Source organism: Mandrillus leucophaeus, unplaced genomic scaffold, assembly GCF_000951045.1.
Source record: "Mandrillus leucophaeus isolate KB7577 unplaced genomic scaffold, Mleu.le_1.0 Scaffold123, whole genome shotgun sequence".
In the NCBI taxonomy this organism is placed as follows: Eukaryota; Metazoa; Chordata; class Mammalia; order Primates; family Cercopithecidae; genus Mandrillus; species Mandrillus leucophaeus.
Window position 1 is genome coordinate 3083916 of NW_012100654.1, and position 25133 is coordinate 3109048.

The 25133-nt window shown below is 42.6% G+C and overlaps 1 protein-coding gene across 1 annotated transcript; it reads left to right on the forward strand.

The window, feature by feature from the left end:
* The first annotated feature begins 749 nt into the window (after positions 1-749).
* ROPN1 (rhophilin associated tail protein 1) lies at positions 750-23728 on the forward strand. The gene is made up of 6 exons (XM_011971545.1): positions 750-961; positions 12194-12321; positions 15720-15834; positions 17143-17304; positions 22521-22696; positions 23522-23728. The coding sequence occupies exons 2-6, from the start codon at positions 12206-12208 to the stop codon at positions 23586-23588; spliced, it is 636 nt and encodes a 211-aa protein (XP_011826935.1). The 5' UTR covers positions 750-961; positions 12194-12205; the 3' UTR covers positions 23589-23728.
* Positions 23729-25133: the final 1405 nt, after the last annotated feature.

Below are 25133 nucleotides of genomic sequence, written 5' to 3' on the forward strand. Positions count from 1 at the left end.
GTTTTTTATTTCCAAAGCAAAGGTAGTATCTACCTTCAGAGTTTACCGTGAGACTTTGATGTCATCATGTTTGTAAAAGTGCCCTGGCACAGTGACCACATTCTATCCAGTAAACATTGTCTATCTTTCCCTGTTGTCCCCAGGCATCTCAGGCTCTGCTCCTATCCGCTCCATCCCTCTTTCTTAGCATTATAAGGTCAAGAGTGAGGTATCTGGGACCATGCAACCCAGGTTCAAATCCTGACTCTATCACTTGCTGACATCTTGGACAAGTTTAACCTCTCTGGGCTCAGTTCCCTCATCTGTAAAAATGGGGATAACAATAGTACTTGCCTCATGGGGTGACAGTAAGGATGAAATGAGTTCATGTGTGTAATGCACTTAGAACAATTCCTGGCACCAAAGAACGCATTGTAAGAAGTGTTACTATGATTCCCCAGGACTTCTCACCTGTCCACTTTCCACAAGCCGAAAGATCAAGCTCCACTTCCGTTCTCTCACCTACAAAAGCGCACGGTCAATGGCTACACATTCTGTCCCATCCCCAACGCCCCCAGCCCGGGTTTCCTAACGCCCCCAGCCCTGTCCTTAACCCTCCAGGCCGTCTGGTCCTTCCACCACCAGCAAAGCCAAAAGCAGCTTTCAGCTTCCCCCAGCAGCGCCCTAGCGGGACCCTGGGAACCCGCCGCTGCAGGAGGGGCGGGGCGGCTCTGTGACGTCGCGCCCGGCCCTACCCCGGTGATCTGGCAGCGGAGCCCGCGCAGGGTTTGCCAGGCGAAGGCGGAGCGCTAACGTCTAACGCTAACGGCGGTCGTGCCCCGCCGCTGCTGTCACCCCTGGCCGCTGCTGCCCTCCCCGCCGAGGTTCTACTGCTCTTCTTGAGAAGAAGGGTGTGAGGCACTGGGTCTCTCCCCACACCTCTCGCCTGAGGCCAGACAGCCGGTTTGGGAGCGAGCCTGAGGTAGCCACCCCGAGGGGAAGTGGAGGGAGGGCAGGGCTCTGAGCGCCCCGAGGGCTGCACTGGTCTGAGCGAGGAGCCCTGCAGGACGCCCCCTGGCTTCTGAGCCTCCCCTTGTTCACAGAGCAAGGGAAAGGCAAGATCTTCAAGAGAACGTGACTGTTGGGGATTATGGCTTTCTGGCCAATTTGTGTGCGTATTTTGTACCCAGAATACTATTATACGGTTTCTTACCCTGAGGACAGTGATAGGGAGACTCAAGAGTCTGGAATCAGAGCCCTCCACGGAGGAGCCACACCTCTGCTTTTTCATCAGCAACAGGGATATAAAAATAACTTTGGGAGAATTGTCAGGTGGACCAATGGGCATACCTAGCACTTCACAGACTGCTATCACACATTCTTTTATACCTAGCACCTCACAGACTGCTATCATGCATTCATTTTTACTAGTATCTATTGAACACTAAGTTCCAGGCACTGGGTAGGCACTGGGATGGTGTGGTGAGCAAAAACTGACCAGTCCTGCCGTGGAGTTTAGTGGGAGAGGCACATGTTACTCAAAGAATCACAGCAACGATAGGTAAGTGATGCTCTGAAAGGGTATGTACAATGGAACTGACAGGGTGGTCAGGGAAGGTTGAGCAGATTTCCAAAGGAAGAATTAACCTGTTAAGAGGAGGAGAATGCATTCCAAACAAGAGTAACCACATCCCAAACCCACCACCTCCAATTCCAAACCCAAACAGGGATGTGCAGTTGCCTGTGCTTGGTTCCAAGTGACACTCATAGAAACCCTCTGAAATTCTGCCCTGGAGCCTTTCATTCATGTAACTGGAGACTTTCATTTATGAAACAGAAGCCCTGTTTAGCCCATACTAATAAAACCAAGTGAGAGATTCCTGAAACAAGACTATAGTCTATGTTAAGACCAACATTCTTCAGCACTTGGTAGGTTATATGTTGGGCTGCCATTTCACATTAGGAGGCATGTAGGTTTCACTTAAGAGGAAATGTATTGAATTGGAAGAGTTGGGGGTATGGATGAGCTCTGGAATGTATAATTGAAGAAGGCCTACGATATCAAGAGATTTAAAAATGGAAAAGAACTTTACAAAATGTTAGAATTGAGGAATGTTAAGATAGAATGGACCTTTCTCCCACTTCTTTGATGTGAACAAATGGCCCTTATTGCCCAAAGACAGAAAAGCTGGGCTTTGGTGCCTCTTCAACTCAGAGAGTCTATGATTTCAACTTTTTGTGATTCAGAAGTGCATGGAACTCCTGAAAGTAAATGGGAACCTGGGGGGACAATTTGACCTGACCCTCCTTCAGTGTTTTCCATTTCTACAAGGGTACCACCACTGTGCACCCAGTCATCCAAGCTTGAAAACTGATAGTGACTCTAGACTTTTCTGTCCTTCACCTCCTCCTCCTTCTCCACCTTCTTTTCCACCTCCTCTTTCTCTTCCTCCTCCTCCTTCAGTAGTTACCAAATCCTGTATATCCTATCTCCTAAATACCTGTCTCTTTTATCCCTCCCTATTGCAACGACTTTTCAAGGCAGTGAAGCTCCTGAGAGTTGTCAAAAGTGCTGCCATATTCTCCTAACCAGGCTCCCTGCCTGAAGCTTCACCATCCTCTCTTCAGCTCATCCACACAACTGTTAGTCAATGTGTGTTTCAGAGTCCAACAAAGAGAAATAAATCACATAGTAATTTTTTGAGCATGTAATAATTTTAACAAGAGAAGTTCAATATAAAGAATTGTTAATGATGGGATTGGAGTAATGAAGGATTGGCTAATATGTCAGGAGAGATCTAAAATATACAGGAATCACAGATATAAGGGGCAACCACTACCCCCAAGATAGATCACTCAAGGAAGAAACCTTTCCCAGAGCTTGGTGCAGAGGGGATGGCCACAGCTGGCTGGAGAGCAGAGAAATTGCTGAGGTGCCAGGCAGGCAAAATTTACTCTCTGAAACACCAGAGAAGTCATTCACTAAAAGGTAACTCACTGACAGCACTCTGCTATAGAGCTTCCCAAGAGAGGTGCCAGGGGACACTGCTAGCCATGGGGCACTGATGGCCACTGTGTACTCCAGCAGTTGGGCACTCAAGAGATCACACACTGCATGAACCAGATGCTGGAAAAGCTGTCTGCTACAGGATCCCAGCATAGGAGAAACTACAAGTTCCTGGAGCCTAGCAAGAAGAGCATACCTAAATTCCTAAGAGAAACCTCTTCCTCCTCCAGTCCTTCCAGTGCTCTGTCCTAACAAAGCTACTCCTTATGACAACTGGCAAGGGAAAAAATGTTAAAGGACCTAGTTCAATTTTTGTGGAGGAGGCAATACAAGGTGAATTTGGAGCTGAGAGGCAAAAATTGGTAACTAGCACCTCAAGCTAACACTGATTATGTGACTCTTGTGCTTAAATTTTCTAGTGGCTCCCCAATTTTTTTCTTGCCTTCAAGAAAAAATTCAAAAGCCCAAACTTTGAGCTATATTTCCAGCCTTAGGCCCAACCACTCCTGCTTTGTCCACTTTAGAGCTCCATAATTACAGTTTCCTGAACTCGTCATGTTTCTGACAACCCCACATCTTTGCCTAAGTCCTTCTAGCTACATGAAATTCTCTCCTTACTCTCATAAGTACACATATGCTTACTGAATACCTACCCTGTACCCGGTACTCTTCTAGGGGTGTGCAATACAGCAATGAACAAACCAGGTTTTTCCAAGTCTCAGTTCAGATATCACCACTCTTAGAAAAGTACTTTCTGACCTCCTTCTAATACCTCCAGATGTTAGATGCCTCATCCAAGAGTTTTTCTTCTGTTCTTCTATATCTAGTACAAGCTTCTTGACGCTTATTATACCTTATTTGAGTCACTGATTTTCCTGTCACTCTCCTCCATGAGACTGTGAGCTCCATGAAGCAGAGTGTGCGACTTATTATTTATGTATCCCAGTATTCAGCACAATTCCAATAAAACACATAAGTTTTGTTGGATTAATGATTTGCTAAGGATCACATAATTAGTCGTAAATAGACCCAGGGCCAAAATCCTGGACTCCTGCCTCACAGTCAAGAGTGCTTCTTCACTATAGCTTCACCTGCCCTCTGGATGTTATGCCACAACTAGCTATGAAGGATAGCAGCCCTATGTTTTGTTTTGGAAAGGGCCACTGCAATGTCGAATATCATCAGGAATGGTAATGGAAATTGAAGAGAAACATAGCCCTAATCTTACACTGGAAACTATAGTGCATTCACCCCTCAGAGCCCTTGTTTGTATGTTTTAAATCTCTGACTCACAGAAATGCTATAATGAAATCAGAAGTAGGAAGGACAACCAGCCTGACCAACACGGTGAAAACCCGTCTCTACTAAAAATACAAAAATTAGCCAGGTATGACAGCATGCATCTGTAGTCCCAGCTATTCTGGAGGCTGAGGCAAGAGAATTGCTTGAACCCAAGATGTGCAAGTTGCAGTGAGCCAAGCTCATGCCACTGCATTCCGGACTGGGCGACAGAGCGAGACTCCATCTTAAAAAAAAAAAGCAGGAAGGACAAGTAAAAGATGAAAATGGTGTGGGGTATTATGACACTTACTCTTAATAAAGACTTTCATACACTTATATTAGACAGGGCTAAGGTGACCCAAGTGTGTATACCAGATCCCCAAATCAGGGAACCATGTTGTACAACTTTACATGACATAGTTTATATGCCAGTGTGTAAATGGGCCATGTGTTCCTAGAATGGATGATGATGTGAATGGACATGGGGGAAATCTTTGAAATATGAGCATGGCTTAGATAAACCAAAAGAGGTACCTATTCATTTGTTAAATAATAAACATGTAGAACTCATGCTTTCAAGAGGTAATACTAGCATGATATATAAGCAAGTTTGGGAAATTTGCTAACAAAGCCAAAAACTACTACTCAAAAAAAGGACAAGGTCAAGTAGAACTGCTCTTAACAATATTGCTGTTGGCATCCAAATGCTGTGTTGACTTGGCCATGGGTTTGTCTCAGGATGGGAAAAAATCCAGGCTTCTGTGAAACACAGTTGAAGAAGCAAAGTTAATACAAATAAACAAATTGTGGAGATCTTGAAAGTCAAATGGCATAATTTTTATAAGAAAAGAAATGAAGATCCATTAAATGTTTTTCAGAGTGATGTAAAAACATGAGTGGTTAAGAAATTTTACTGGAGGGCAAGATGGCCAACTAGACGCAGACAAGTGGAACAGCTCCCACAGAGGAACTGAGACAACTGGAGTGCTTTTAACATGTCTTCAGAGGGAAGGCACAGACAGTGGACTGAGGGAAGGCACAGAAGCTTGGCTGAAGGGGGAGAAAGCTGGGAAACCCATACGGGCTGCCATACACTGAAGCTCATTTATGAACCACAACAGCTTTGGGGGAACGAGTGAGTTGAACTGGCAAGGAGCAACCTGCTCTCACCAGGGGCCACTGGAACCCTGGGAGGAGGGAACCCATCAGTCACCACAGAAACTTAAGGTGGCAGGGAGAGCTGCTTAGAGAAGTAGGGCAGCAAGCCAGATGATGTGGAGCCCAGAGAGTTTGGTGTGAGAGTGTTTGTAGTGCAGCATGGCCAGGGATGGCCATCCCACCGGGCTCAACTTGCTCCAATAAGAGACTTTAGCTGTAGGGGAACTGTTGGACCTCATCTCTGCAGGGAGGTCTTGTTCATCAGATAGGGCTGGTCTGATCTGAGCACCTGTTGGTCTGCTGGCCTCTTCCAGACCCCAGCCTGGCCATGCCTGCTTACAGGGCAATCTCAGGTGCCTTGGGGTTCCACACCATAGGTTCTGCACTGGCAAACCATGCCTGATCAGTGGAGAGCTCCAGCAAGGTGGCCCCTATGGCTGCATACTGCAGCCAGTACTTTCCTTCCCTATACTACAGCTTCCCTGAGCCCACAGCAACTACCCACATCACTTTGCTGGCCCATGTCTGCACAGGCAGGTTTTGCTTTACTTGTCCTGCCAGCACGCAAGAGTGTAGTCCACCCTTGCTAACCCTCACTGACTGCCACTGCAGACAGAGCCTTGGTGGGTACAGAACCAGGAAGCCCCACCCCTGCCAACACCTGCCCTTGTGCTGACACTGTGCAGAGAGTAGCAGATCCTCCTCCACCCTGAGCAACTACTCCTGCTTGCAGGGTACAGAGAAGTCACCTGGACTTGCACCGGCCAGCACCCCACCCCCATCCAACACCACCTCCAGTGCAACAGCACACACAGTCTCCATCAGGGACCCCTGCTCCCCGCAACAGCTGCCCTGCCTCTGCAACTGTGTGGTGATTTCAGGAACTTCTGTATGTCCCTGAGGACTTTGGAAACCATTTTTGTAATAATATTAAGATATTAATAAAAGTTATTAATATTTAATTTTACATTACCTTTTATGATGGAAAATAAATAATATACATAAAGTACTTAAGGAGACTATAGGCCTTTTTGACTACAACAAATCAGTTTTCAAAGAAAATATGGCTGTCCTTAAGAATATTTTTAAATAAATCACATAAAATTTTTGAAAAGCATTTGGTAAGTAAAGGGGAAATTTTGGAAACATTATTTAGTTTAATAATTACAATTCTAGATTTTCACAAAGCATAAGTATTACTTATTTCAAGTATAATTTAAATATTTTGAATTCTTTTTTGTTTGTTTTTGTTTGTTTGTTTTTGAGACAGGGTCTTGCTCTGCCAGCCTGGCTAGAGTACAGTGGTGTGATCTTGGCTCATTGCAACCTCATCCTCCCAACTCAGCCTCCTGAGTAGCTGAGACTATAGCCATGTGCCACCATGCTTGGCTAATTTTTGTATTTTTAGTAGACACAGGGTTTCACCATGTTGCCCAGGCTGGTCTTGAACTCCTGGGCTCAAGTGATCTGCCCGCCTCAGCCTCCCAAAGTGTTGGGTTTACCAGCATGAGCCACTGCACCCAGCCAAAAAATATTTTTATGAGACTTTACTGAAGGCCTAGAGTCTCCTTTACTAAATCAATTAAATTATTTTCTATTATTATTTATGTTTAGAGGCAGTGTTTATTATTTTTATAAACAAACAAGTCATTATAAAAGTGCATTAAGTATCAGATTTTGGATATTTGTTTAACATCAAAAGCCAAGAATAAACAAGTCACAAACAAATCAAGTCACAATGGGAAAAAAAAGTGAACAAAATCTATTGTTTTCTTAGGGACAAATGATGATGATGGTGGTGATGGTGATGATGAAGAAAAATCATACAACTTCTTTGTTGGGAGAAAATAATGTGAAAAAGAGAAAATTAAATCAAAAGTAGAGCTAAGTATTTGCAACACATATGCATAAAGATTATCATTGTCACTGATAATAAATGCATTGCAATTAAAGTAATAATCTGACGTACAGGGATTGTTTTAACAAGACAGTTGAAAGGAAAAGCCCTATAAAGGCGTCTCTGGCAGCAGGTGTTATACATAAAACCTTCGGCACAGAAACAATAGGTACTGAAATCTGGAAGTTTACCGACTGTGCCAAACAGTATCCAAATATAATTTCAACTGTTGTAAGTTTGTGAATGGTTGTAAATTTTGTATTACTATAAAAAGTTTACAACCATCAATCTTTCATGGCACACCTGTAGCCCATTCTGCCATGGCCTCTAGCGGGGAGCTTGGCTTTAGAGAGCTATGAAAGGCAGAAAAGGATTAAGTGGTGAAATGCATACTACAAACAATATTTGATGATATCCAAGTTTTCTAGGAACGCCTATGGCACAGTATGAAAACCCCTGGGGATGTACAGGGTTTAAGCAGATGAAAGAAGAAGGGCACTTCAAGTAAGCTGGCTAGAATTAGCAAAATACTGAGGGGAAGAGAGAAAAGAAAGATAGATTACTGTTAACAGTGGGTGAGAGACAGTGTTAAGCTTTGGATATATAATTTTTTTTTTTTGGAAAGTGGCCAGAGTAGACTGTATAGGAAATTTGTGTTGGTAAAGAGTAGCAGAAAATTTTTAGTTTAGAATTATAGGTATAAATCATAGAAAACCTTGAAAGTCAGGATATGATTGTCATTTTGTGAGCAGTGCTCTCTGACTATAAAAAGCAACTTGGAAGATAGATCTGGACACACTGGACAGGACAGGCCAGAGAATGACCTGAGACAGGGAGACTAGTCAGGAGGCTGCACAATAGGTGATAAGGGGCTGAGCCAGAGACATAGGAGTAGAAATAGGAATTAATTGAAGACACATTTCAAAGGAAATAGTGGGATTTAGTGAGATTCAACAGACTGAAGAAAATGGATGACTCTCAGGCTTTGAGGCCAAAGGACTGAGAGATTAGTGGTATCACGTTCAGAGAAAAACCTGGGAGAGGGATTTAGTTGGGAGATGGACAATGGATTCTAGTGAAGTGTCCTGGAGGCAATGGGAAGTATGAAATAGAAGCACAGGCAAGAGGTCAAGGATGGGAAAACGAGTATAATCCACACAGTTTTGTCATAGATAAAGCCATGAAAAGGCTGTGAGCTCTCCAAGAAGAGCAACAGAAAGAATGCTGAAGACCTGAGTTGGGGGAAGATTGCTAACTCTTGCTTAGAGTGAGGAGGGAGGAAGAGGAGTTATGGAAGGAGGCAAAGGAGCAGTGCTGAGGAAAATAGACACACAAGAATGGCGTATGCTATCAAAGGAGGAGAAAGTCTCAAGAAGGAAAGAATTGTCATGTCTAGCAGGTCACCTCCCATGTCAGACTATGTGTATTCCAACCCTACCTCTGTCACTTATTAGATGTCATTGCAAAAGCTCTGTTATCTTTTTTAGTTTCATCATCTGTAAAATAATGCTAATATATTCTACCTTATAGGGATACTTTGAGGATTACTTGAGAAAAATGTATGGTCCAGTACTTAGCACAGTACTGGTCCTCTTATGAGTGCACCTGGCACTTACAATAAATTAATAGATGTAATTGATAACTTTTAAGGGAAAAATACAATGATGAGAAGAGAAAAAAGAAACTGCAAGAGGTTAAAGAAGGACCAACCCCTGAGAAAAGACAATGGGTATGGAAAACTTACAAGAGATTCCTTGCCCCAAAATGAAAAGAGCTTGCAGATCAGTTGTTAGAAAAGGCAATGGGATGAAGTAAAGGCTTTACTTAAGTTTGCTCTATACTGACCAAGGGTTAACCATTGTTACTGTTGTCATGGAAGCTTCCTTAATTAGGATTGGGGCATCTTTTCATTTACACGAGATTATCTGAGACTCCAGGAGAGAAATTAAACAATTGCACAACAACTAAAAGATCCTGTCAAAATACATGGACACAGAAAATGGTGCAGCCACTGTGGAAAACAGTACGGCAGTTCCTCAAAAAATTAAAATACAATTACCATATGATCCATCCATTCCACTTCACGATATATATAGACAACACAATTTAAAGCAAGAACTTGAACACATATTTGTATACCTATGTTCATAGCAGCATTATTCACAATAGCTAAAATGTGGAAACAATCCAACAGTCCATTGACCTATGAATGGATAAAATTGTGGTACACCTAACAAAATAGTATTCATCCTTAAGAACAAGGAAATTCTCAGCTTGGGGCCAGTGGTGCAATGGATAACACATCTGACTATGGATCAGAAGAAAAAGGAAATTCTGACACATGCTACCACATGAATGAACCCAAGACATTGTGCTAAGTGAAATAAACCACACACAAAGGGACAAATATTATATGCCATATGATTTTATATGATAGTCAAATTCATGAAGATAGAAAGAAGAATGGTGGTTGCCAGGAGCTGTAGGGAAGGAAGATAGGGAGTTCGTACCTAATGGGTACAGAGTTTCAGCTGGTGAAGATGAAAAAGTTCTGGAGTGGATGGTGGTGATTGTTGCACGACAATGTGAATGTACTTAATGCCACTGAACTGTACATTTAAAATGGTTAAAATGGTAAATTGTATTATTTTTAACACAGTAAAAGAATACATATATGTGTAGACAACATAAGACAACATTGTGCAGAGCAAATAAGGTACTGCTGTTTGATAGATAAAATGGTTTGAAAAGTCATCAGAAACAACTTATAAGAGGAACGTTTTAAATGATGAAATATTTCATACTGACAAAATTAAATACATGATGTAAGTAGAAGTATAAAAATAATGAAACAAACATCAGGGCAGCAACCATCCAGCTTAAAACATAGAGCATTACTAATAATACAGAGACCCTTGTTGTATCTCCCTAATGACGTCCCTCTCCCTCCTCTCCCTCCTCCACCAGGGGTAACCACCATTCTGAATTTGTATTTATCATTCCTTACACTTTATTAGAATATTATAACATACATATGTCACCAGAAACAATATATTGCTTTTCCATCTAGCATGGTGAGACTCCTCCATGGTGATGTCTGTGGCGTACTCATTGAGAATTGTTGCTATTGTCTTAACAATTGAAGCTTTTGTCATTATGTAGCGACTCTCTTTATTCCTAATAGTGCATTTTGCCTTAAAGTATCTTTTGTCTGGCATTGGTATGTCTACCTTAACTTTTGTTGGTTATTCTTTGCTTATTTATACCCTTTTTACATTGAGTCTTTCTGTGTCTTTGTTTTTTCAGGTGTACCTATACCTATATTTTAACTCGCACATTTAAGCCCATTTATTTTTATTGTGATTACTGATATGTATGCATTGTTTTCTACCATGCTATTTGTCCACTTTCCTATGTTTTCGCCCCTCCTTTCTTGCCTTCTTTTTGACTGATGAAGGGTTTTGCTTGTTTGTGTTGTTTAAAAATTCCTTTTTTCCTCTCTACAGATTTAGTGGTTATATTACTGTTAAAACTTTTCTAATACTTTTCTAAGTCTAAAATTAATCATTATTTTATCATCCTTTTCCTCCAAATAAAAGAATATAAATAAAGTAAAAGGTCATGAAGTCCCACCAACCTAAGACCACTTTAGTTTCTTGTCTTGGAATTTCCCAGCCATGCTGGTGCTGGTATACATTGAAAACTTAGAACTAGTCCGCGGCTACAAACTCCTGGGGGACTGTGTCTCTCCTGACTAGAAGCAGCAATGCAGACAGGTTTCTTTGCTGCTTACTCCTGCCTGTAGGCGGATATTTTCAGCCACACCTTTTCCGGCTGAGAGTGGAGTCCCTGGGTGGGTCTCAAGTTTAGGTCAGAAGGGGAGTCCTTTAGTCCAGACATTGCCTTTTGTGAGCCCAATCCTTGGTCTCCACCCACCCTCCCTGGCCATTTATCTCAAGGCTTCAAGTTCCTGCCATCTACATTTGCCCAGATGAGCCCTAGTATCTTCATTTGCCCAGCACTGCGGGTTCCACTTTACTCACCTCATTGGCCACTGGAAGATTTCTCTCACTTCACTGCAAGCCCAGCAAGGCAATGTGAAAGGCTTGTACTGAGATTTGGCTGACCTCTAGGTGTTTTGAAGAGGGACAGCTTTTTAGCATATCTAGTCTGTCCCTTTCTCTACTAAAAGCAGACAAAAATCTTTTGATCTGTTGTTTATTTGTGGAGGGAATTGTATACACTTTATGGATTTTCATGTTTTGTTTCAATTTGTCCTGGAACTTTTTAAGAGAAAATGTACAAATTTTCCGCTTGACAATTACAGTGGAAAAGAACACGCAGTTATAAAGAGAGATGCTCATCAAACGGCTGTTTAATGATAATTTTTATGTGGAAATGGCCTAATGTCAATTCACAGAGGGTTCAGAGTAAATTTTGCTACAATTCTTACCCAGCTAATAAGAGCTGGACGACATGGAAAGATGTTCATTATATAGTTTTGAGTAAATAAGCTGTTTTGTATAATCTTTTTTTTTATTTTACAAACATATATATTTATACTGAAAAATTCTGGAAGGAGACATCCAATATTTTGGGGTGATATCATTAGGGAATTTTTTGCTGACCTCCACTTTTTAAATGAACAAGGCTGTGTAATTTTTATGTAAAGGACATAACTATTTACAACAAAAAGTAGGGGTTAGCAGACGGCTTTCTAACCTTGGCGTTGTGTAACCATAGAATGTATTTGTCTTGCAGAGTCCCCAAAATTGAATGTCAAACAGAGGCTGGGTGACCTCCTGTCCAGGATTGCTCTCATCGTATGAGTCGAAGTTTTCATCTTATGTATTTTTTTCTCCTGAGAATAGGTCAACCAATCAATGGCTCACACAGATAAGCCAACATGCATCCCGCCGGAGCTGCCGAAGATGCTGAAGGAGTTTGCCAAAGCCGCCATTCGGGCGCAGCCGCAGGACCTCATCCAGTGGGCAGCCGAGTACGTGCTCCTTTCTCGCCTTCACCCCTTGGAGGACGGCCGGAGAGAGAGGGTCTTGGAAAACCGCAGAGGTTGCCATGGCTGCAGCCAGGGGGTCGGGACTAACTGGCATCATCTTTGTTTTAGCTCTCGCATTGCTTTGATGCTTTAAAATCCACACATAAATATTACATCCAGCCGGGCGAGGATGGGATGCCTCCCCTAAGCGAGCCAGATTGAGCAGTAGGACGCCAGGTCAATAGCCCGTGTCCTGGGGCAAGCAGCAAGAGTTAAGTCACCGCGTCACACCAGCGTATGCGCACACCCTCCTCCTCCCTGCACTCCCTTCCCCAGTCCCGGTGGAAAGAAGGGCTGGGAATCTCCGAAGCTTAATCTGCCTTTCTTCGTTCTCCTGTCTCACCACTAGATGGCAGCAGTGCAGCCGGGGGAGGGACGCGACAGCCCTGGGTGGATGGGGTGGGACCAGTCCAGCTAGTTCACCCCTTTAAGGAGACACTTCATCCCCTGTGTTAAAACTCTTACTTGGACCCAACCAAAGACGCTTTGTATCTTGTCTTTGAGGAAATTGTTATTTTCTTTAGTGTTTCTCTGAACTGATTTGTTCTGCCAACATAAAGATGTCCGCACAGTACCCATTGCATTCTGGAGAAAGGCCAAGCAGAGTGATGGGGTCCTCAGGCATGGCTGAAAACAGTGTGCCTCAAACACGCGGGCCTTCTTTCAGGAGAGACCTCCAGAGGCTGCTCAGTAGATGGAGCTTACACAACAATCGCTGCGGGCCGGGATTAAAGCAGCTTTGCACAGAAAGCCTCTCAGCTATGAAATTGCTCCTTAGACAAACTTGCCTGCTTGAAACTGGGGAACCAGGACTTGAGACAGGAGCTGGAGGATAACTAGACCTCTCGGACCATTTTCAGGCCATTTTTACTGTTTTATGATTCCCTGCTTAGGAGGGTTTCAGTAGGAAGGGGAGAGTGAGAGAGGCCGTTGAGAGAAAGCCAGTGAGTTGGGGAAGGGAAGATGTCCTCAGCCTGAGGTTGTGAGCGGGTGTACTGCGCAGATGGTGGGGAGAGCATGGACACCTTTGAGAAGACACAAAATGTCATCTAAGAGGGGCCTTTCGGAGTCGCTGGGCCAGTGCTGTGCTCCCGGGCTGGATTAGGTTGCAGCTTTTACAACTGGAAGGAAAATAGGCCAGGGGTGCTCATAAAAAGAAACCTAAATGGCGGTTGCTTCGCCTAGTAATGAGCCCTGTTTAGTTTTCCATTCTAAATTTTATATATTGCCTCTAAGATTGAACTTTAGCATCAGAAGACTAATTTATTTTGGCATAGTCAGATAGACAGACTTTATCTTATACATTCGTTTCAAACCCATTTTATTGTCCTTGTGCTGCTGCTTTATAATAAGCAAAATGACATTGCTTAGTATTGTCCCTGACATTTATGGAAGAAGGCAGTCACTATTGTAGCCTGCTCGCTCTCATATTGTATCACGTGCTATAATTTTTTAGACATCCATGAAAACTTAGTTTGTAGTTTAACCACAATGACAAAGGAGGGCATGACCTAAGAGCCCCCTCCTTTCTATCCAGACGTGAAAAGCACCGCTCAGCTGGTTGTATGTGACTTACTTAAAACCTGTACCATTTTAGAGAATAAAACTCTACGAAGTATTTCCAAGACAAAATACGTATTTAATCCATTGCAAGTAAGAATTTCACTACATATATGTTGTCAACGAAGAAACCTCTTACCAGGCATTGGCAGGACATATACTTATTTGTCCTCTGGTAAGCATGTGTTACAACACAAATTTGCAATCTGTGTGTATAACCATGGACCTGATCACTTGCAAATGAAGCTCAATACCCCAAAGAACGAAATCCATGATTACAGCTTTATTTCCATGTTGTCTAACCAATTCCACAAGAAGTCCAGAGATGTTGGTGCTGAGTGTTACTCTACCTGGGCAGCACTTCTGTAGAATGAGGTGCTGTGTGTCTCTGTCCCTCCCATTTATACCACCCAAGTCTGGTTATAAAGCCTGAGGCCACACCCCGCTCCTGCTGTCACATTGCACCCACACCCCACCCACCCCAACACTGATCTGTGTGCAGAGATTTCTCATGCACGTTGTTAAATGTGGCCTTAACGTATTTCTTCTGCCCTTCCTGCTGATGACCTCCAAGGGGTGACTGGCAGTGACTGCTTTAGTCCATGTAGCTTTAGCTCTGCCTGGCTATGTGGCTCAGAGACAGGCAATGGTTAGCCCATCATTGTATGGCTTGACCCTAAAATGGACTTTTACTAAATTCCCTCTATATTATTTTCATACAACCTGGATCTGGAGGAAGTAATGGAGGAAAAAAAGCAGGGAGGGACAGAAATTTGTGGCTCATGGATTGTCAATAACCAGGCTTTGATGGAGACAGACGCTGCCATACAGCATTGGTGACCCACATGCCAGCGGCTCATGTCCGTTCCCTGCTGCAGGCAGCCTCTTTTCATCTTATGCCAATCCTGAAACAGAACTCAGTACTTGTTCCACAATGCCCCAAAACAAAGTCCACTCCACAAAATATTGAGGAGCAGGCAGATTTTACTGAAAATTTTGAAGGAAGATGGATAAACAGTTTTATTTCACAGTCACCATATAGCTTCAGATTGTCTCAAATCTTCTTTGGCTTGTCTTCTCTCCTGAGCCTTGCACGGTGCCCTGACAACCCTCTCTCCCTTCCCTCTTGAAGCTCCAAGCCTCACTACCTCCAGCCAGAAACCCTTCCTGATTCACCCCTAGGACACTTCCATCTCTTCCCCTTCCCTCCTTTTTTGTTTCTTCAGAGATGGGGGTCTCACTCTGTCTCCCAGTCTGGAGTGTGGTGGCACAATTATAGTTCACTGCAGCCTCAAACTCCTGGGCTCAAGTGCTCTTCCAGCCTTAGCCTCTGGAGTCGCTGGATTACAGGCCCTAGTCACCATTCCTGTGCTGTCTTCCCCTTTCTTTTTAGTTCTCTTCCAACTTCTCTTCCCAAGATTGTATATACATGTGTAATATACATCTGCGTGTATAAAACATTCAGAGATGACTGGAAAAGGAAACCTGAACCCAATATGCTCCAGGGAATTGCATACCCAAACTTTTCTTGGTTCTTCCTCATCCTTAGAGAAGAACAAAGCTTTGTATTCTCTAAGCATTCTCTGTGCCCTAAGTGGAGAGTAACACATTCAGGTTTTTCCCATATGTAAGTGAACTAAACACAATGACACATAGAAGCCACTTCACAAAGCTTCCTTTCTCTACCTCCTTCCCTCAGAAAAAGGAGGAAGGATTGCTAGAACAGCCAGAGGCCACTGGATATAGGATGCTCCTCCTACTCTCTGACTTTTTTCTTGTAGTTATTTTGAGGCCCTATGTAGAGAGATGCCTCCGGTGAGAGAGCGGTCTGAGCAAGCTGCTTTGTGTAACTGGGCAGAGCTAACACCTGAGCTGTTAAAGGTCCTGCATTCTCAGGTAAGGGCCCTGCTGCAGCATTGAGGGGAAGGTTCGGACAGTGTTGAGGCTGGGTGGGTACAGATGAAAGCCCTCTGTTCTCTTGCCAGTCAGCTGACCACTTAGCACCACCCTAAAATACACTAAACCGTGGACTGAAAGTAAATCTTCCCTTGGGGAAATGGGAATAATTTTGAAATAGGCTGTAGGCTGAGTCATTGGTGGGGTCATCCCAGGTTTCCCTGAAGCTGGCAGAATGTACAGGGGCTCAATGCAATGCTAATCTCGTCTCTCCAGAAAAGTGCAGGTCCTCAGTCACTCGACAGTGTCTCCCTTACTGATCAAGACCATAATATGATGCCAATCACAGTTTGGGGAAGGGCATATTTTAGCTCCCCAGCTATCCCAGGTCCAGACACAGCTTTTAGCTTTTAGGGAGAGGCTGTGAGCCTCTTCACAGCCACATCATCCTGGGAGCTGCCTGGAGAACGAATGCATGAGGAGGGTCCGGTTTGAGAAAGTTTGTGGTTTGGCCAATTCCCAGGAAATACGGTTGAGCAGCACCATACCCTGCTTTATGATCCAGGACAGAGAGGTTAGGGGTGATTTAGGACTGGTGCGGCTAACTACCTTGGTCCCAGGAATCAGAGGGTCAGGAAAGGTGGTGGAGCACTTCATCAGGGGCATCTGTGCTCTTGTTGCATTGGTGGCCAACAACCGGTCACCTTCCCTCCTTTTATCCACCAAGTACCTTGTGCAGTGAACATGACAGAGCTCTAATGTACCTGGGATCAAGCAACATCAGGCATCCAGACCAAATCCCCGTGGGTCAGCCACATACCCCGTATCATTCCAGGGAAAGCATGAGGGATGCGCTTGAGGTCTAGAGCTAAGAACTCAGTGCAATCTGGAAGAAAGAGACCTATGTCTTGTTTTAATTTTACCATTAATTAGTGGTCTGAGGTAAGCCCTCTACCCCCTGGTTTTGTTTTCAGGCTGTTCTATCTGTCATATAAGGAATAAAAAAATTTAGGAATACAATAGCAGATAAAAGCATCACCAGAAATTAAAATGTAATATGAATGTATATCTTTTGCATAATTCTGACACCTGAAGTTTAACAATTAATAAATTATATTTCAGCATGTTCTTCACTAGGATTTGCAAAAATAACTGCCACACAGAGCCATCTTGTACCTTCCTAACACCCCCTCCCGCCCCTTGCCATGTGCTGGGAGATGTGGACCTGGCCTGGGGGCGGGGTGTTTCTCAGGGCCTTGTCTCAACTTCTCCCACATCTCTGTGTTGTGTCTGTCCCCTGCCCTGCAGGTTGCTGGGAGACTGATCGTCCATGCAGAGGAGCTGGCCCAGATGTGGAAAGTGGTGAATCTTCCAGCAGATCTGTTTAATAGTGTGATGAACGTGGGTCGCTTCACGGAGGAGATCGAGTGGCTGAAGTTTTTAGCCCTTGCTTGCAGCGCTCTGGGAGTTGTAAGTTAGCTTGACTGTTTTGTTCCTGAGGGGGCAATCTCCCTCCGGGCCTGGAAGGGCAGTGGATCTATACACGTGGTCAACTCTCCAGGGCTGATGATAAACATGCCTCTTCTCGCCTTGGCCTTCTCCCCTCTAAAGCAAAGTCATTTCTGTGCTCGTCAGGCAGAGGCAGGGGCTGGGAGGGGCAGAGGGAGACACCATCGTCAGGCTCTGGGGAGAGTTGACTACAGCGTAGCTCTTGGATTATTTATGAATATTGCCCTCAGATTTATTTTCATTCCACTCCCTCCATTCACATTCCCAGAGACAGCCAAGAGCCGGCTGCAGAAAAAGACTTCCAGACACCTAGAATATATATCAATCGACACTTTTTAAAGGGGGTACAATCTTATAGAAAACTATGTAATAAACAGAATTGGATGCGAAACTCAGACACAGGAAAGCAAAAAAAAAAAAAAAAGAGAGAGATGAGGCTGTTTCTGAATTTAGTCATGACATCTCCATGGATGCAGGATGTTCATACAGATTTATGCCTTTTCCAAATTTGACTTGTTTGATATTGGAAAAGCAATTTTACTGGTTTGAAGCCAAAGATGCTGAAAGCAGTTTATATGTATAGATATTTAAAGCTTGGGTATCTTATATTGGACTTACATTGTTAAACATTGTTAAAATAACTTAAAATGAATCAAAAACATGTTTTTTTAAAAGAATCCCTGAGATACATACAAGTTTGAAAATTATTGAGAAAATAATTGCGTCTGCCAAAACCGAATGGTATGAAAAGGTAGTCTGAATCATTCAGCATATCTAAACATAATCTTGTTCTTCTCAAATATGCTTGGAATACATATTTGACAGTTTTATTTCTGAGAAAATTTAGTGGAAATATTGTAGTCCAACTTTTCCTATAGGTTCCCCTACAGCCTTCATCATAATCACTTCTTTAGAGAGAAGCAAACAAGAGGACATTTGTGGCTCTTTTTTTCTTCATTTTCCTTTATAGCATTTATTACTGAATAAATCACTATCCTCCAAGGAGGAAAGAAAAGTAAGCAGCAGAGGCCTATGAGTTGTCAATCAAGACTGGGGAAAATCACAAATGGGAAGATAAAAAATGGACATATTTTATTAAATTCTCATAGGGTTACAGATTTTTTCACACCACATTTTGAGATATTTTGGGGTGAAAATGTACCTTTAAAATTTTATCTGTAGTTAATTCGGATCTTCTTGGTCTATCCCACCCACAAAGGGTCAAATAAGAAAATAAATAAATTCAATCCAATCCTGAAATTTTAGTCTGATGTGGTAACTGAAACAGCCTAAAGATAAATTTCCCAGTATCTCAGGTTTTTCCTCACCACGCTGTCTTCTCCAAGATGGCAGTTGAATGTAGACGGAAAGAAGTGACTCTAGGACCACAGAGCAGTCAAGTGAAGGGTTTCCCACAGCCCTCAGTCTTCTCTGGCATCTCTGGTCTCCATGGCAATGCCTGTCTGTCTAGTCACTAGCTGCTTGCAGCTTAAGTTTTTGGTCTCGTCTCTCCCAGACTGGTGAAAGGCTGACAATGCCTCCCTGACCGGCTCATTTCAGTTCTCAATGGTGTCGAGGGCCTCCTTGAGTTTCTGCCAGACCATCCTATCTGCTCCCTGGCTCTGGTGGTCTACTTCACAGCCCCTCACCAGTGTGTGATGTGTCTGAGCCCTTCCCGTATCCCCATACCTCAGAGTAACAAAGAGTGACTTTGGAAAGTCAAATTCCAACCCTCCCTCTACTTAGCCCACTGTGTAGATGCGAAGTTTCCTCTGATGTACCTGCCTCCCAAACTGGAGAGGGGAAACCACGAGGTGAGTTGGATCTTTCTACTTCCCTTCTAAAACAAGGAGGTGGGATTCAATGTTCCATGAGGTTCATCTACCTCTGACATCCTGTGATTCTATCCCCACTTCTCTGCTTCCTCTGAGACACCCTCAGGCCTACCTCTGAATAACAGTGAGCTCCTCCAATTCTAAGAGGCCTTGACATATCTGATTTTGTTCTGCATCATCCCCATGTCAAAGAACCCCTAGAGGTAAAGTCAGCCTGGAGGTTAAGTCTGTAAATAAGGGGTACCCTATGAAACCAGTAATCAATACCCTTATATTCATTTCTATCATGCTGGACTGTTTCTGGGATCTTAAATGTGGGGCTGGTCAGTGATACGGTGTGAATGTTTGTGTCCTCCCAAAATTCGTAAATTGAAACCTCAACTTCCAAGATGATGGCCTTAAAAGTAGGGCCTCTGGGAGCTGATTGGGTCACGAGGTTGGAGCCCTCATGAATGGGATTAGTGCCGTTATAAAAGTTGCCCCTCCACCAACTGAGGACACATAGAAAGCATCATTCATGAAGAACAGGCCCTCACCAGAGAGCAAATCTGTTGGGTCCTTGGTCTTGGATTTCCCAGACTCCAAAACTGTGAGCAAAAATTTATGTTGTTTATAAATTACCCAGTCTAAGGTATTTTGTTATAGCTGAGACTAAGTCAGGGGTTACCATCTGGTGGAGACCTTGCATCCTAGTTAATTCATATATTAACTAGGCAATTCTGAGGCAAGCCCAGAATTTCTCTTTCCTTTGCAAATTCAACAGCAAGACAGGATCTCTATGCCATTCAGAAAAGCCGGTTTGTTCCTTGTAGAAGAGTCTAGTAACAAGAATTTTTACTCCAGTAGGTAATAGGTACATTTACTCCATCTTGAGCTCTCTGCGTCTAATACACATTATTCAGAATGCGATGGCATGCAGACCTGCATTCCTCCTCCCTTCAGTACTCCTTCTTCTGGACTGGCCTATGCCACCTCCTGTTCCACTGAATTTTTAAATATCCACTGATTATTAAAAAAAGAAAGAGATCACATATGTAGAAAATAATCATGTTCACTGGAAGGAATGACATATTTTGTTAGCAAACGATTTACATTTCAAGGCTTTCACCTCTAACTTTGAAAATGAAGCTCGCAAGATGCTTAAAGATTATGTCTGTGAAGCAGATCCCAAAAAAATATTGTGCAAGAGAATGAAGATCTGTTTACTTTAGATTTATGTCAGTTTACCAAATAGCTCCAGTCCAAAGAGTTATTTATCCACTCATCCATTTATTAAATCTTTAAAAATACTTAAAAATCTTATGAGGCAATAGAATTTGAAGGTTTGTTGTTTGAATAATCAATAAAAGATGATGCGTAAGGCTGAAAGCCCCTATGTTAGTTTGTTAGGGCTGCCATGACTTGGTGGCTTGAACAACAGAAATTTGTTGTCTCTCAGGTCTGGAGGACAGAGGTTCTGGGAACAAGCTGTCAGCAGGATTGCTTTGTTCTGAGGTGTTTCTCCTTCTCTTAAAAATGGCCAGCTTCTTGAACTGTGTCCCTCTGTGCCTGCATGTCTTGTGGCTCTCTCTTTATGTCCTAACTCCTGTTCTTATAGAGACACCCTACTGACTTCATTTTAACTTATCTTTTTGAAGGTCGTATGTTCAAACGGAATCGCATTCTCCAGTTCTGGGGTTAAGGCTTCGACATATGAATTTTAGGGGGAACAATTCAGCCCATACCAGCACCCCATGGGAGAGGGCAACAGAACAAAGCATTAGGGGTGCAGAGCGTTGTTTTTGTTTGCTTGTTTGCTTTTTTACAGAAACGGATGAGCTGTGGGTGGAAATTATAAAGTTCAGAGTGTGCTCGCAAATCTACCCCAAACCATTCTCTTACTCACATGCATGACTTACCATCCTCCCAGACAGCCTCTTGTATACTAGTTAGCCCATGCCTGCCCTCCCACCCACTCTGAATTAAGTGGAAGTGCCTAGAAGATGCAGTGTTTCACAGCGATTTCCATGAGAGGACCCCCAGAGGCAGGGGAGAGGAAAGGAAGGTGGCCTGCCTCAAACTCAGTTTTTTTTGACATTGTGTGGTTTATTGAAAATTTTGTTTCAGAAAATAACAATGCTTATTAAATGTAAAGAAACAGATTTTAAATATTAACTCAATTAAAATTAATAATTATTACAAATTATGTTTAAATTACTTGCCATCAAGTCAAACTATCACTCAAGGAAGAGTTTATTCACATCCTCAGTACCTCAGTATCTCCTGACATAGATTACACTCCTGGATAACACACACCCTAGTACCTCCTGACATAGATTACACTCCTGGGTAACACACACCACAGTTAGAGAAGCCCCATCTAGGCAATCATTCTGTTCTGGGAGAGGATGAGAGAAGAACAGCAAACATCAACTGCTAAGGCAGGACAAGTTTCCGCTACTAATCATGTGGGAAGAAGCAGCTGCTTTTTCACTCCCCCTAAGGACTCAGGACTGATCATTCACTGATCCCTAGAAGGGTGTGTCAGGATGATCTGTACATCATCAGTTTCAGTAAACCACCAAGATCTGTATGCTGACCTTCATTTCACAACTCTTTCGCTTGTATCATTTATTCAAAGGGTGGGTTTATTTAACGACATGAGATTAGTTCTGAGCATGCTCCTTTAATGTTCAAGTTTCATTGTAAGGAGGGTTTGCTTCTGTAGTAACCCCTCTATTAAAATTCCTGGCACTCATTGTCAACCAATATTTCCCCTACAATATAAGGGTTAGTATTTTGTAATATTAAATAAAGCACTAGGTGATTCTATTTAGATGGGCCCAGATGCTTTAGAGGAATGTTTATCTTGATGTTCAAGAACATTTTTCCAGTATCTTCCTGGGTCTCTATTTTTTGGGGAAATTACCCTTCTTTCTACTGTGTCATTGCCACATGTATCTTGCTGGATTATATGGGCTAGACCATTTATCTCAACCGTTTATAGATTGGAAGGTAATAATAATAATTCTAACTATATAGAAAGCAAATCAACTTCCCTCCTTTAGTGAGGTTATTCGGGCTAAAGTAATAAATATCTTAAAGTACTCAGGAATTTATAAATTTAATTCCTCGAGTAGTCTTCCAACAAAGAAACAAAAAAATAAAGATACCCAATACTTAATTTTTTTAGAATGAATTAGTGACATTTGAATGTAAAAATTTCAAGCTTTCTAGAATCTTAAATTGTTCCCACTTCATTTTATAAGAGGAATATTTTTGTTTTCTTTCTTGTATCTCAATGGATCTCAGGAATACTGCCTGGAAGAGTAACTTTCTCCTCATTTTATCTAACTTTTATAGACTATTACCAAAACTCTCAAGATAGTGTGTGAGGTCTTATCATGTGACCATAATGGCGGGTCGCCCCGGATCCCGTTCAGCACCTTCCAGTTTCTCTACATGTATATTGCCGAAGTGGATGGGGAGATCTCTGCATCACACGTCAGCAGGATGCTAAACTACATTGAACAGGAAGTGTAAGTTAACTTTTACCCATTGGAGGTGAAAGAATACCAGGAAAACAAATCTAGCAGGCCAAGATAGTGAGATTATTGTATTATACTGCTCTGGAAATAGAAAAGTATTTTGAGAAACATGAAATATGGATCTGAAAGAAAAGGGGAAAGGGAAGGAGAAGAGGAAGGAAAAGAATGATATAGGACAATAATTCTTTGAGTCCTTCTGAGACTAGCAGTAGTGGCAGCAGCACCTGAGAACATGTTAGAAATGCAGATTCTCAAGCTACATCCTGGACCTATGGAATCATAAACTCTAGGGGTGGAGCCCAGGAATCTGTGTCTTTATAAGCCCCCCAGTAACTCTGACTCACACTTAGCTATGACCAGTGGAACCGAAGTGGAGGAGGAGGAGGAGGAGGAGGAGAAGCAGGGTTAAAAGAAAAAGAGGGCTGGGCATGGTGGCTCACACCTGTAATCCTAGGGATGGCTTGAGCTCAGGAATTCAAGACCAGCCTGGGCAATATGGTGAAAACCCATCTTTACTAAAAATACAAAAATTAGCCGAGCACGGTGGTATGTGCCTGCACCAGTTAATTGGGAGAATGGCTTGAGCCCAGGAGGCAGAGTTTGCAGTGAGCCGAGATTGCACCAGTTACTCCAGCCTGAACGACAGAGCCAGACCCTGTCTCAGAAAACACACACACACACACACACACACACACAAAGAGAGAGAGAAAAAGGAGCAATAGCAGAATTAGTGTGAAATGAGAGAGTTATTTGTATATTGTCTTTCTAAGATTAACTGTCATTGAACTAACTGCAGATATACCTTTTTCCAAACAGAATTGGGCCTGATGGTTTAATCACGGTGAATGACTTTACCCAAAACCCCAGGGTTCGACTGGAGTAAAAGCACAATTTTGGCAATTTTAAAGGAAGATACAGAGATGATTGTACTTCAGAATGACTGAAACCCATATACCACCCAAAATCAATTTTCTTGTACAACTGATACACACTAATAAACAATTAAACATATGAAATCAGAAATGTGCGGAATTAAGATGTGAAATTGTTGGAACAAAACACCTTCGTTACCAGGAGATTAGTATTCTTCCCACGTGGACACTGAGTAAAAGTGGCTGACAAAGCATGGATAGAAAATGTATCTCCAATCAAAGCCAGACTGTCAGACTTTAAAAAGTAGTACGTTAACCAGACACAGTGTTGTTGTTCTGTGATTGTTAGGCATAATTTAGATGAGTGCCTTTTATATGGTCAATTGAAGTTTTTACCAGCTTATTTCTCCATTTGTTGGTACTGTGCTAGTCATTCATTCATCCTCTCACTCAACAATATTTATTGAGGTTAGCTATGTGCCAGGAATAGGGTTGCCAGAAAAAAATACAGGGCACCCAGTTAAATTTGAATCTCAGATAAACAACAAATATGTTTTGTTTTGGTTTTTGCTAAACCTGGCAACGTTCTAGGAACTATGCTGGCTTGTGAGCACATACAAATAAATAATATCAGAATTCCACCTTCAAGGAGCTCACAGTCTAACACTAAGACATGAACATAAATCACTTTCATGCAAATGGCCTTGAGAAGAACTAACAGTATTCCAGAAAGTGTCAATGTCAACGGATTTTTCTGAAACCATATACAGATGTCATGGAACCCACTAGAGAAAATCCCCTACATGAGCCTAAGACCTTCTGACAAGGTCTTAAAGATTTTCCTTTCTCGAAGGAAACAGACGAGATTAACAGGCTGTGATTATGGTTCTTAATATCAGGTGTGTCAAGGTCGCTGGGTCAGTCCCTACTATTTGTAATAATATCCCCTCTTAAAAGTTGCTTTTGCTCAAAAATCATGTTATGTTATATGCATATATCTCTCTACATCAATTGAGGAGAAATTTGTCTATTAGTGTCTAAAGGTAAGAGGAGATTGTGATTGGATGTTACCATGGTCCTTGATTACTGACTCGAGTGAAACAATAAAAGGGACTTAAACAGATTCTTCCCCCACAGCACTGGGCCGCACCTGCAGAGATGGGCAACAACTAATCCTACCTGCTGTCTGCCTTCCTAGCCAAAGTGGCCGCTCATTTCTTTTTTTTTTTTTAACTATAAGTTCTAGGGTACATGTGCACAATGTGCACGTTTGTTACATATGTATCCATGTGAGTAGCCCCTCATTTCTATCTGCTCTGGAACCTAAGGCTGTTTGAGAAGGCTGAAGCACTACAGGTGAAACCTTGCACTGTAATTAATCAGGATTCGAGAATGAGTGAAATCCTTTAACCTGCCTCAGATTCTTGGTGTCTCTCAGTTTCTCTTTCACTGTGGCCGAATAACTGAAATATGGTCTTGTCTGCAAATAGAGAATAAAGGGGGACAGAGAGCCCCATTTGAAAGACTTTAAAATAACAAATTAGGTTCATACATGT

Excerpts from the sequence above, each read along its gene's own strand:
- ROPN1 (XM_011971545.1), top strand. The coding sequence starts at position 12,206 with ATGGCTCACACAGATAAGCCAACATGCATCCCGCCGGAGCTGCCGAAG. Across the intron at positions 15,835-17,142 it reads TAAAGGTCCTGCATTCTCAG|GTTGCTGGGAGACTGATCGT; the intron begins GTAAGGGCCCTG and ends CCTGCCCTGCAG. Across the intron at positions 22,697-23,521 it reads AACTACATTGAACAGGAAGT|AATTGGGCCTGATGGTTTAA; the intron begins GTAAGTTAACTT and ends TTTTCCAAACAG.